The following is a 12460-nucleotide window of genomic DNA, read 5'->3' on the forward strand; positions in this document are numbered from 1 at the left end:
ACGAATTATCTTCACTATCTGAATGGAAGTCACTAAAGTCATCGCCCTCGTCGCTAAACTCCAACATTTCATGTACAAGTGAATGCAAGCTGTCATCATGTAATTCTTCACCTCAAAGTCATTTAGAAGATATAATTATGACTGAAAAGTACTCTCATGAAACAATAGAAGTGCAACGCATCTGTAAGTTCAAATTCACTCCTCCCCATAACTACAGCACTCCTTTTCACACTGATATACTATACAGTTCCCATTCTCATAAAACACTAAAGCATTCAAGTAAGCACATAGCTAGAACGCAGCTGATTAGCCTAGTTCCCGCGCAAGGCGAACACATAGAACGCTTTTGCACGGAAGCGAATTATGTTGAATGATATACAGCTCTCTCTGCTCTGTTTCTGTTAAGCGGAAGTACTTACTAAAAATAAGACTTGATGACAGGGGCATGCAGATAACGAGGACTGAATTTCATAACTCTGGCTAGGCTGAGAGTCGAGGAAAAAAAATAAAACAGCAGCGTACGACTGAAGTCGCTCTCCCCACCTGGCTGGTTATTTCCTCGAGTATACAAGTTAACATGTACCCTAGCATAAATACTAGAAGAATTTACTTGCCAATAATCAGCTCAGCAAGTTAGAAGTTCTCAACTTCATGAACATTCTAAGCTTGCAAATCAATAATAATTACTTCACTTTCGATAATATTTACAAGCAGAATGGTCTAGCAATGGGGTCACCGGCCTCGGGGATTCTGGCTGATATTTATCTTGATTTCATGGAAAACATGGCTATAGATAACAATTTAAAGTTTAATAATATTCATCTCTGGGCCAGGTATGTGGACGATACATTTGTAATCCTTGATGAACATTCCACAAATGTACAGTCTACCTTTGACAATCTTAACAGTTTAGACCAAGATATCAAATTCACTTTAGAATCAGAGACTAATAATCTATACATTTTTTGGATTTAACAATCACTAGATCGCTTTCCTCTTTCACATATAACATCTACAGAAAACTAACTCACACGGCCAATACCATAAAGTATGACTCTTCTCATCCTCAAGCTCACAAAACTACTACTTATAACAGCCTGGTAGACCGTGCATTTAGAATACCCATGTCAAAAAAGAACTTAAACAAGGAACTCAATATAATTCATTCTATAGCTAAAAGCAATGGATTCAAGGAAGCCTTTATCGAGAGAATAATCAACAAGTTCAGGCATCACCCTAACCTACCCTATTGAGAAGTAAATCCAAAACTGACTGTTTTTCACTTTCACTAATGAAATTTACAATATCACTAACGTTTTCAAAAAACAATGTGAAGATATCCTACAGAACTAGTAATACAAGCATCGACATTCTTCATAACTCTACCTCAGTAAACAAGAGTAATGTTTTTCACAATTCTGGAGTATACAGATTCTGCTGTCAAGATTGCAGCAGTTCGTATCTGGGACAAACAGGACGAAATTTCAGGATTAGATATGCAGAACACGTCAAAGCCGTCAGATATAATTTCTCAGCAATAGGCCAGCACATGAAAGATTTTCAACATAATTTTACTGATATTGAACAAGATCTTACAGTACTACAAGTTCTTAACAAAGGTCCTTTGCTAGATATCACTGAGAGTTGTTACATTCACCTTGACCAATATTTCAATTCAGGTTTAAACCTCAATGTTACGAGGACGGTTTGAAAAGTTCTCAGAATCACCACTAGATGTCAGTGCTAGAGCGAGGTTCCCGTGCAATAATCACACATCCTTTGTGAGTGAACACGTGGCGCGTCAGTCCTCTAGCTGCAGGAGTGTGGTAGTGACGACTCTTTGTTGTTGTTCCCGCATAGTGATTTGTGACAATGGAAAATACTGAGATTCGAGCAGTGATTAAATACTTTGTAAAGAAAGGCATGAAAGCAAAGGAAATTCATGCTGACTTTCAGAACACACTGGGGGACTCTGCTCCTTCATTTTCAACTTTTGCCAAGTGGACCAGTGAGTTTAAATTTGGTCGGGAGAGCTTGGATGATGATCCGCGTAGTAGACGGCCAAAAAGTGTTACGACCCCAGAATTTATTGCAAAAGTGCATCAAATGGTCATGGAGGATCGTCGACTGAAAGTGCGGGAGATTGCTGAAGCTGTAGGGAAGTCTTCTGAACGGGTATATTATATTTTAACTGAAGAATTGGGTATGAAAAAATTATCTGCAAGATGGGTGCCGCGGCTCTTGACATTGGACAATAAACACACCAGATTGGAAATGTCCGAACAAAGTCTGGCCCGTTTTCAGTGCAACCAACAAGATTTTTTGCGCCGGTTTGTGACTACAGATGAAACTTGGGTCCACTACTATACCCCAGAGACAAAACAGCAGTCAAAGCAGTGGAAACATGCTGATTCACCACCACCAAAGAAAGCAAAGGCAGTGCGTTCGGCCGGAAAGGTCATGGCCTCAGTTTTCTGGGATGCAAATGGCATTCTGCTGATAGATTATCTTCCTCCTGGCCAAACAATTACGGGACAATACTATGCAAACCTCCTAGACCAACTACAGGAAAAGATACGCGAAACAAGGCCTGGTTTGGTAAGGAAAAAGATCATCTTTCATCAGGACAATGCTCCGCCGCACACGTGTTATTGCCATGGCAAAACTTCATGAACTGGGGTACGAATTGTTGCCACATCCACCTTATTCACCTGATTTGGCACCATCAGACTTTCATCTAGTCCCCAAGTTGAAAATTTTCCTCGGTGGACAGAGATTTTCTACAAGGGAAGAACTGACAGCCGAATTGGAGAGGTATTTTGCAGGCCTGGAGGAATCTCATTTTCGAGATGGGATCAAGGCATTGGAACATCGCTGGACCAAATGCATTAGTCTACAGGGAGACTATGTTGAAAAATAAAAGCAGTTCCACTGAGGTAAGATACTTAATTCTAGTACATTCCGAGAACTTTTCAAACCACCTACGTATTTCTGAAAAACCAAAAATATTATTTGATTTTCTGATTGCATTTTTAAGGATTAGAAAAATCTCCAATAGGAAATTAGTTTTTCAAAACATACACAATACATTTTCACGCCATGCTCACTCACCGCATTACCCTACAGAATTCCCCTCCCCCCTCCGTCCCTACTCCTACTCCGTCATATCACCTCCCCTGATTCTCCTCCTTCAACTCCCCTTTCTACCACAACACACAGTATATACTGGTCTCAGTGTCTTCTCTAACATACGTCTACACATGCTGCCAGAGGTGAGTCTCATATTCACTTAAACTTCTGAACCAGGATTCCTTCTTTATTCCACTTTTCTAATTTCCCTTTTTTTTTTTTTTTTTTTTTTTTTTTTTGCTTCAGGTCCCATATTGAACTAAGATTATCTCCTACTACCCTGGAGCAAAAATGGTGTCCTTTTCGATGAGAATAGTTACTTGTAACTTTTACATGTTACAGTAAAAATTAAAACTCATAGAATGTTTCATCCAGGCCAACTTCAGTTTTGTCAACTGGAGTTTTCAATTAGAGAAGACATGTTTCTTACCTTCAAAAATTGACATAAGTCATCTCACACTTTAAAATTGTTAGGCAAGATGTAGTGTTTACAGTGCACCATGTCTTCTGGTATGGGCTAGAATAAAATTGTTACTTTCATTGACCTGTCTCAGTCTTATACTTGGCTTTGACAATATGAAAGTGGCTGAGATACGAGTGACGCTAGTAATGCCATTTCTTGTACAGCCAGTCCCTGCTATTAATGGCGTGAAAATGTTGCTCATAGGGTCGGTTGGTGCACGCGTTTCAATGGGCTTGGCAGGCTGATGTGCAATAGCAACTTCTGGCTCAGTGAGGAAAGCAACGGGAAACTACCTCACTCCTCATTTCCCTAGTACGCCTCTTCAGTGACACCTAGGCCATCTATGACAGGTAATGGTGAACCTGTTGATGATCCAACCAGCCTTTGGGCTGAATACCCAACATACACATACATACAACGCAAAGTAGAACTTGGAATCTTTAAGTTCCTTTTAGGCTTAAAAGTCTTAGGCCTACATCATGTTTTAAGAAGGAACATAATATATTTTTAAACTGGTACATACTCAGTATTTTGAAACCAAATTTTGAATTTGAACTCAAGTTCCTTATAATTTTTATAACTTTTACTTGGCAATTCAAGACTTGCTGAAATTTCCTTAAGATTATTTTCACTCAGTATTATATTAGGCCATACTTATTTTAAATCTCAAGCCATCTAACCACTTAATACGGCCATTTTGGTCTTGTGTTTCGTTTTCGTATGTCTCGTCCATAGAACACACGTACTTATTCTTTGAACATCGACACAAACTCTTTTTGTACATTGAATTTGGTGACACAAATTTGAACCCAGAACATCAAGTTACTATTAAGATTAAGCAGTGATTTAAGGAATGGTGTTATATTTTTATTAATTTTAAACTAGTGTTGTAAGAAGTGATCTCAGATCACGCTTAATCATTTCAATCTCAACCCATTCAATCATTCACAAAATTATTATATATTCATGTGTACTGTGCATTGTTTTGTATGTTTATTTTAAATACCGGTATGTCAATGTCTGTTATCAAAGTTTTTTGGCTGAAGATGACGCGGAATAAGCGTTGAAACCGGTTCCATTTAATAATTAAATGTTGTAATTAAATTAATATTATAGCATTGTTTTGTATTGAACAAGTGGGCCTATTATTTTGTTCCTATTTTATTCTCAGTTCAGTAGAGATATATAATTATTTTTTAAACTTGAAAAAATAGTTTGAGAAAGCCTGATTAGTAATTAAGCTATTCTTACATGATTTGGCATAAATGTTGAATGACATTTTACCTTTACCAATGATCTCTTTTATATGTATATCAATCTCTTTGTCTTGTTTCTTGATCCGGGGTCAGCATGATTTTTTTTTAAATTAGTAATTAGTAATGACTATTAATTACAACTGGTACAAAAGAGAGCAGAATGGCTGCATGTGTTAACATGCTACAACTATAGCGCCAAGCTCTGCATTTGGGAGACCCATGGGTTCGAACTCCACCGTCAGCTCTCCCGAGAATGGTTTTTCTGTGGTTTCCCATTTTCGCTTCCAGGCAAAGTCTGGGGCAGTTCCTATTCATAGGCTACAACCAATTCCTTCCATCTACTTTTCATTCACCATAATTCATTTCATTTTCAGTAGCTCCTGAATTGAGGTTGGTGTCAAGAAGGGATTCCGCCATAAAAACATGCCAAGTAAATTTATCTCACCTCATCCCTGATCAGCAAGCGAATTGGCCGTGTGGTTAATCATGTAGCTGAAAGTTGCATTCAGAAGATGGTGGGTTTGAATCCAACTGTTGGCAGCCCTGAAGATGTTTTTTTGTGGTTTCCTATTTTCACACCAGGGAAATGCTGGGGCTGTACCTTGATTAACGGCCACGGCCGCTCCTTCCCAATTCTATCCCTTTCCCATCCTTGCATCGCTGAAAACCTTCAATGTGTTTGTGCAATGATAAACAACTAGCAAAAAAATCATGCTGATCCCGGATCAAGAAACAAGACAAAGAGATTGATATACATATAAAAGAGATCATTGGTAAAGGTAATATATCATTAAACTTTTATGCCAAATCATGTAAGAATAGCTTAAAGTGCCTTCAAATATTTTTAATATATTTAGCTGTCCTTTGAAGATCACATTTAATACCATGAGCACATAGAAATATTTTAATCATTCAGAACAAAACTATATTTGATTCTGAATGGCCATTCTGTAGACATTTTGTGCAACATTTCATAGTGATATTTCGAATAAAGTGTTAAGATTTTGAAGTGAGGCAAATAAAATATGAGATATGAGGCATTCTGGAAGAGAAGGGTGAACCCGTCAGTGATCGATATTTTTTTAAAATTGCATCTCCAGTTAGTTGAGTTCATCCCCTGTAACACTAACTTGACAAAAGCTGATGTGCTCGCTCTTACTACATCGAAAATAGCTGTTGTTTCGAAAGCTACAGATACAGGATGTGACAGATTCATAATGCTCATATCTCTCCGTGAGAGAAGGGCGAGTGTGCCACTGGATCCTCTCCAAACTCAACAGTTGATTGCGCAGCCAGCCTTGTAAACCAAACATACGAGTGTAACCATAGTGAGCTGTGTTACATCATTTATAGAGGTATGATCAAGAGTAACAGTGAAAATGACAATCAGCCTAGCATACCTGGTTATTATTTCCTATTAATTCATTCTATGCCTTTATTAGCTCTGATGTATGGTATTGAAATTACCACCCTAATGACACCTCAATAATGTAGTGTATAATCAATAATTAAATAAATCTGTCCACATCTCAGTTTACAGTGTATGATTATTTTAAAGAGATGTCCGTGGTGCCTTCGCCCTTATATCATTTAAGGGCATGCAAACTTTGAACATCAATATCTCTAAACCTACGTTTGGCAGGTTCGCCTTTCTCTTCTGGAATGCCTCATATTGCCCGAGTGCTTTTTAGGTTATTATTACTTAGTTTTAAGTTTTTATTACTTTTTGTGTTCCAGATGTTGAGGAAGTGGTGAATGCCATCTTGTTTTTGTTAAGCAGCAGGGCTTCTATGATAACTGGTGTTACTTTACCAGTTGATGGAGGGTTTCTAGCTGGCTAAATTAGCCTACCTACTATTATGTGATATTTGTTGTGTAAATGCTGCTTTTGTTTGAAATACTCTGTTGAATGAGTACGTGCTCCACTTCTTTACAAAGTATTATACTTTAGTTCAGAGGTTGTTAACCTTTTTTATGTCACAGACCACTTTTGAAAACCTGCTGAACCTTATAGACCCCACCTCCCTACATAAATGAACATGAGCACATAAACACAGATTTGCTGGCAATGAGTATACTTTATTTTATTGAAAACTGATTGCCTTATACAGCATATAACATACACAAAGTATGAATGAAGTAAACAATTTTAACTGAAAATTAGTGATGATACCATACAAAAATGAAATACAATCATCAAGTGCAAATTGAAAAAGAAATCTCTACTAGTTAATAATGAGAATTTCGTTGTTCGGCATGAATAAGAAGATAAAACTGTGGAATGGTTTTTGATAAGGCCACCTGCATGTCATCTTTGACATCCAATCAGTTTTGAATTTTTGCTTTGATAGAAAGAAGAGTCGAAAACCTCACCTCACAAAGGTATATAATGGCAACTGTAATTTAACTGCGACACTTTATAATTATTTCTGTTTATAAAAAATTTCTCAGTTGTCCCTTGTCTGATGTTAATATTAAAATTTAAGTGAATGTATGTATATTCACTTCTCAGCCCTAAGGCTGGTTGGATCCTCAACAGCTCTGCCATCAGCTGTCATAGATGGCCTAGGCATCACTGAAGAGGCGTACTAGGGAAACGAGGAATGAGATAGTTTCCTGTTGCTTTTATCACCAAGTGAATGTTAAATTTTTATTTGACTTTCACTAAACCGCTGACAATCATCCACGGACCTCAGGTTGAGAACCCCTGCTTTGGTTAGTAGAATTCTATTTGTTACAGAAATGTGGTTTACTTTCCAAAATAATTTCTGTTGATGAAGTATGCTAGTGCTGTTGTAAATTTTACACATCCTACTACCTTATACTTCTGGAAACTTGATTTATACCTCATGGCATATTATTCAAGTATAGTAAAACTTGCTCAAAGCAAAATCACAAGGGACCAAAATTTCTTTCCGAATTAGAGAAATGGGACATGGTGATTGGTGTTTTAAGGCAAAAAAAATACTATGTTGTGTAATGTGCAAACTTGTCTAAGTGAGGTGAATCATCGTAGCGAGTTTATTAACGTAACCATTGTGGTTTGATTTTATAATGGTCCGTATTAGCTGCCTCTGTGGATCAGCGGTAGAGTGTCGGCCTCCGGATCCCAAGACAGGGGGTTCAAACCCGGCAGAGGTAGTCGGATTTTTGAAGGGCGGAAAAAAGTCCATTCGATACTCCATGTCGTATGATGTTGGCATGTAAAAGATCTCTGGTGACACACTTGGTGTTTACCCGACAAAATTAATTAAATCTCAGCCATAGATGCCCAAGAGAGTTTCGGTTTACTCGGTCTGCCATCTAGTGGGCCTAGAGTAAAACGGATCGTCGAAATTGACAAGCAGACAGCCAGCTGGCGTCAAATTGAAATGTCTGCACACGGTAGCTGAGGCCATACGGTTGTTATTATTATTATTATGGTCCGTATTGACTACAAGCGAGTTTTTACAACTGGATGCCCTTACTGATGTTGTACCTCATCAGAGGAGTTAATGAGATGAAATGAATGATGTGATATTTGATAGGGAGAGGATGAAATCCAGTGCCGGCATATACCCTATTCCTGTCGAACATTATCAAGGGGTCTGCTCAAGGTTATGTCTCCAGATGAATCACCATCAACAGTCTCATAAGCTCTCACTACATTTGAACCCCACAGAAAGGTTTGAAATTGAATCCAGACTTTTGGCACGCAATCTAGTGATTAAAAATTATATACCACCACCTCTCCTATCCTGCCAGCCGATATTCTGACGGTGAATTTTTTTTTTTGCCACCAGGACTTGAACCAGCAAACCATGGCCACTTATAGACTAGACATCTTAACGATCAAGGCCTTCAGGTGGGCTTCTTATTACATTCAGTATGATACACACTATATCACTTTGACACTATCACAGCATTCTGTACAATACTTCACAACACTAAGCTTTCTTTCACAGATCAAACAAAGAACATGTTTTCTCTGGAACAGTTAGATGTAATGGCATATTGCTTTACGGCACAAATGCACTGTAGGACCTGTTCTTCATGGGTTTGAATCTTCTTTTGATCTTCATCTTCTTGCTTATCTCCTTCTTCTTTAGTCTCCCCCTCTTTCTCACTGCTAGCAGGGTTGTAGCTCATTCGAAATTGTGATGTATTGTTAGTTGTTCACCACCACGAATGACACCAAGTCGGATATTGCCGATCAACTTTTTCAAATGCTTCATTCGTTTCATCGTCTGTATTGATGATGATGCTTGTTTAAAGGGGCCTAACATCTAGGTCATCAGCCCCTAATGGTACTAAATGAGACAAAATGTATTGACAATTTAAAAGTACAAAATCCTCCACTGATCAGAATTCAAAACACGAGGACAAAGAATGAATGGATGGATATGAAGTTAAAACAATCAGTGGATCCGACCCGCAATGCCCCGCATTCCCAGAAATTAGCGTTAAACAAGCGACTGCTTCTAAAGCACAATACTGAATCGATGATGCTTGTAGTCTAAAGGGGTCCAAAATCCAGGTCATCGGCCCCTCATAATGGTACGAAGGTAATCCCAAAATTAAGGTCTCCTACTTTTTATAAATACATAGACCTATTTATTTCTACAATGATTTACATCATTTTACAGCTTGAACATTTAGCTATTTTTCTACATAATCACCATTTTGGTTGATGCATTTTTGTAGACGCTGTGACAGTTTTTGTATGTCCATGTCATACCAGCTCACCGCCATGCTGTTCAGGAAGTTGTGAACCTCATCCTTCACCTCGTTGTCGGTGCTGAATCACTTTCCAGCCAAATGTTCTTTCAACTTAGGGAACAAGTGATAGTCACTGGGTGCCAAGTCAGGACTGTATGGTGGGTGGGGGTGATGATGTTCCATTGAAACTGTTGCAGCAGAACAACGGTTTGCCGGGCGATGTGCGAGCGAGCGTTGTCATGGAGAATGTTTATGCCCTTGCTCAACATTCTTCTTCTCCGGTTCTGAATTGCCCGTTTGAGTTTTTTCAGGGTCTCACAGTACCTGTCAGCATTAATTGTGGTCCCAGCGAGCATTAAGTCGACCAACAATACCCCTTTTCGATCCCAAAACACAGTTGTCATGACTTTTCCGGCAGACTGTGTTTTTCCGTGGCTTTGGTGAAGAGGGATGCTGCCACTGGCGTGATTGTTGCTTGGTCTCAGGTGTAAAGTGGAACGCCCAGGTTTTGTCACCCAGCCGGAAGCACCTGTTCGGCTGCAAAGCGTTGCAGAAATGCGCAGGAAGAATCAACTCGTTGCTACATGTGGTTTTCAGTCAGTATGCGTGGCACCCATCTTGCGCACACCTTCCGGTATTTCAACGTTTCCATTAAAATTCTATGGGCAGCACTTCGGGAAACCTCAGGAACCAAAGTGCAGAGATCATCCAGGGTGATCCCTGATCTTCACGCATTATTTGCTCAATCTTCACGACTGTCTCAACAGAAATTGACGGTCTCCCGCTCCTTTGTTCGTTTGTCGTGAATTTCAGTCCAACCGGCTGCAAACTCTCTACACCACTTTCGAACATTTTTGACATCCATGCACGACTTACCATACACTAACGTCAATTGGCGATGGATTGGCGGTAACATCCAATGGAGCTCCATTCTCAACGGCTGCCAAGTCAAGACTGAGTGCCTCAGTGTGGTGTGCGCATGTTTATATGCGAGCGCAGAAAACACTCTTCACAATATTGTGACCAACAGCCACACGAACAGAGTTCTGTATTTATTAAAAAAAAAAAAAAAAATGGGAGACCTTATTTTTGGGATTACCCTCGTACTTATCACTAGGAAAGTAGAACCATGGTATTTGTAATGTTGCGGTACTAATCAAAAGTAGTACAGACTCGTGGTATTCCACACATTATGGTACTACTCACAGGTAATATAATGTGCACATATAACACAGATCTATGGTGTTTCTCACATTGCGGCACCATTTACAGGCAATGCAAACCAATGGTGTTCCTCACATAAGTGTATTAACCACAGGGACTTGTGTCATCCCGTGGTGTTCCTCACATAGTGGGCACTAATCATAGGCAAGGCAGAACCATGGTGTCGCTCATATAGTGGTACCAATAATAGGTACTGTAAAACCCAGCTGGTAGCAAACACTGTCACTACTAATCACAAACCTATTTGTACCTAACATAGTGGTACTACGCGCAAGTAAAAGCGACCCATTGTGTTCCCTGTGTGACGGTACTAATTTCAAGTAGTCTCATGCTTCTAATTCAATCATCCCTTGGTCACCCCTTATGACAGGCAGGGGAAACTGTGGGTATATTCTTTCTCTGTGTCCCCCACCCACAGGTGGTCATCTGTATTATTACACTCTCCAATTCCTGCTTTAATGAAACACTTCATCGTAGTTTCTGCCTTAATTTGCTTTACAGCCAGTCCAATCCTGTTCACTGCAACTAGAACTGACACAGATCTTACCACGATGTAAGAGCTATCAACTGTTTCCATTTGCACGAGCAAAGACTGCATTAAAATGCGCCTACAGTATGATTTGAATGTGAAAGTGACACCCATATCCATTGGCATTAAGACACTTGTTGTATTAGGTGGAAACCTGAATAGTTTCACGGTTGACACTGTTATATTTGGGTGGCAGGTTGCATTATCGAGGAAAGGAAAACCTATCAGTTTTCCTTTTTCATGTTTGTGTTTAACCCATTCTGCCATTCTTCCATTAAAGTAGCAGTCATCCAAGCACACTGTTATTGCTTTGCCAAACCATCAGAAGGCTATCGGGCAGATGACCTGATGTTAGGCCCATTTAAACAACAAGCATCGTCATCATCTCGGTTTCACTGCCTTCCCAATCATGAGAGGTTTTTCCAATCCTCCCTCCATATTCCCACACAGTAACACTGTATTTCCTTAGATACGAGGGGTGTAAATAAAGTAGTGGCAATATTGATAGAAAGCAGTATTTAATTAACTAACTAGTACAATTGCATTACATCCCTTCAATGTAGTCACCTGCGAAGTCTACTACCTTTTACCAAATGTCAGGAAGCTGTAGGGGAGCGCCCTAATACATGGAGTACACGTCAGCGGTTGCTCGGAGGGGTTCCTTCAACTTCGGAAACAGGTTGAAGTCACAAGGACTCGTGCCTGGTGAGTACAGAGGGTATTCCAAGACCTCCCATTGCCACAGTTGCAATAAGAGCTTGACAATCTTTGTGACATGACAACATGCATTGTCATGCAGCATAATAGGGCGATCGCCTCGCAGTAAATATAGTAGATGTTTGTACCACATAGCCGGACAGATTTTGTTCCAGAAATTGGCAACAGTAGTCACAGTTGATTGTTTGTCCCTCAGGCACAGTATGCATAAGAATACCACCCTCATAGTCGCATGCTACAATCAGGTTCCTGTCAAAATTTCTGTGGACGTGGCAAACCTGGGTGATGCTTAAATTCAGGCTCATAAGCCCATGCCCATTCAATCATCCCTTGGTCACCCCTTACGACAGGCAGGGGAAACTGTGGTTGTATTCTTTGTCTGTGTCCCAGTTGTCCAGGTTGATGCCAGCCAGTGCATACCGGTGCCATTTCTGTACATCGGTG

General features: G+C 39.6%; 1 protein-coding gene across 1 annotated transcript in view; it reads left to right on the forward strand.

The window, feature by feature from the left end:
- LOC136875503 (L-xylulose reductase) overlaps positions 1–6887 on the forward strand; it is a 66931-nt gene extending 60044 nt beyond the window's left edge. The window contains exon 5 of the mRNA XM_067149052.2: positions 6586–6887. Within this exon, the coding sequence (XP_067005153.2) occupies positions 6586–6689 (104 nt within the window). The 3' untranslated portion in view covers positions 6690–6887. The remainder of the gene's footprint in view (positions 1–6585) is intronic.
- The last annotated feature ends 5573 nt before the right edge of the window (positions 6888–12460 follow it).

Source organism: Anabrus simplex, chromosome 6, assembly GCF_040414725.1.
Source record: "Anabrus simplex isolate iqAnaSimp1 chromosome 6, ASM4041472v1, whole genome shotgun sequence".
NCBI classification, from domain to species: domain Eukaryota; kingdom Metazoa; phylum Arthropoda; class Insecta; order Orthoptera; family Tettigoniidae; genus Anabrus; species Anabrus simplex.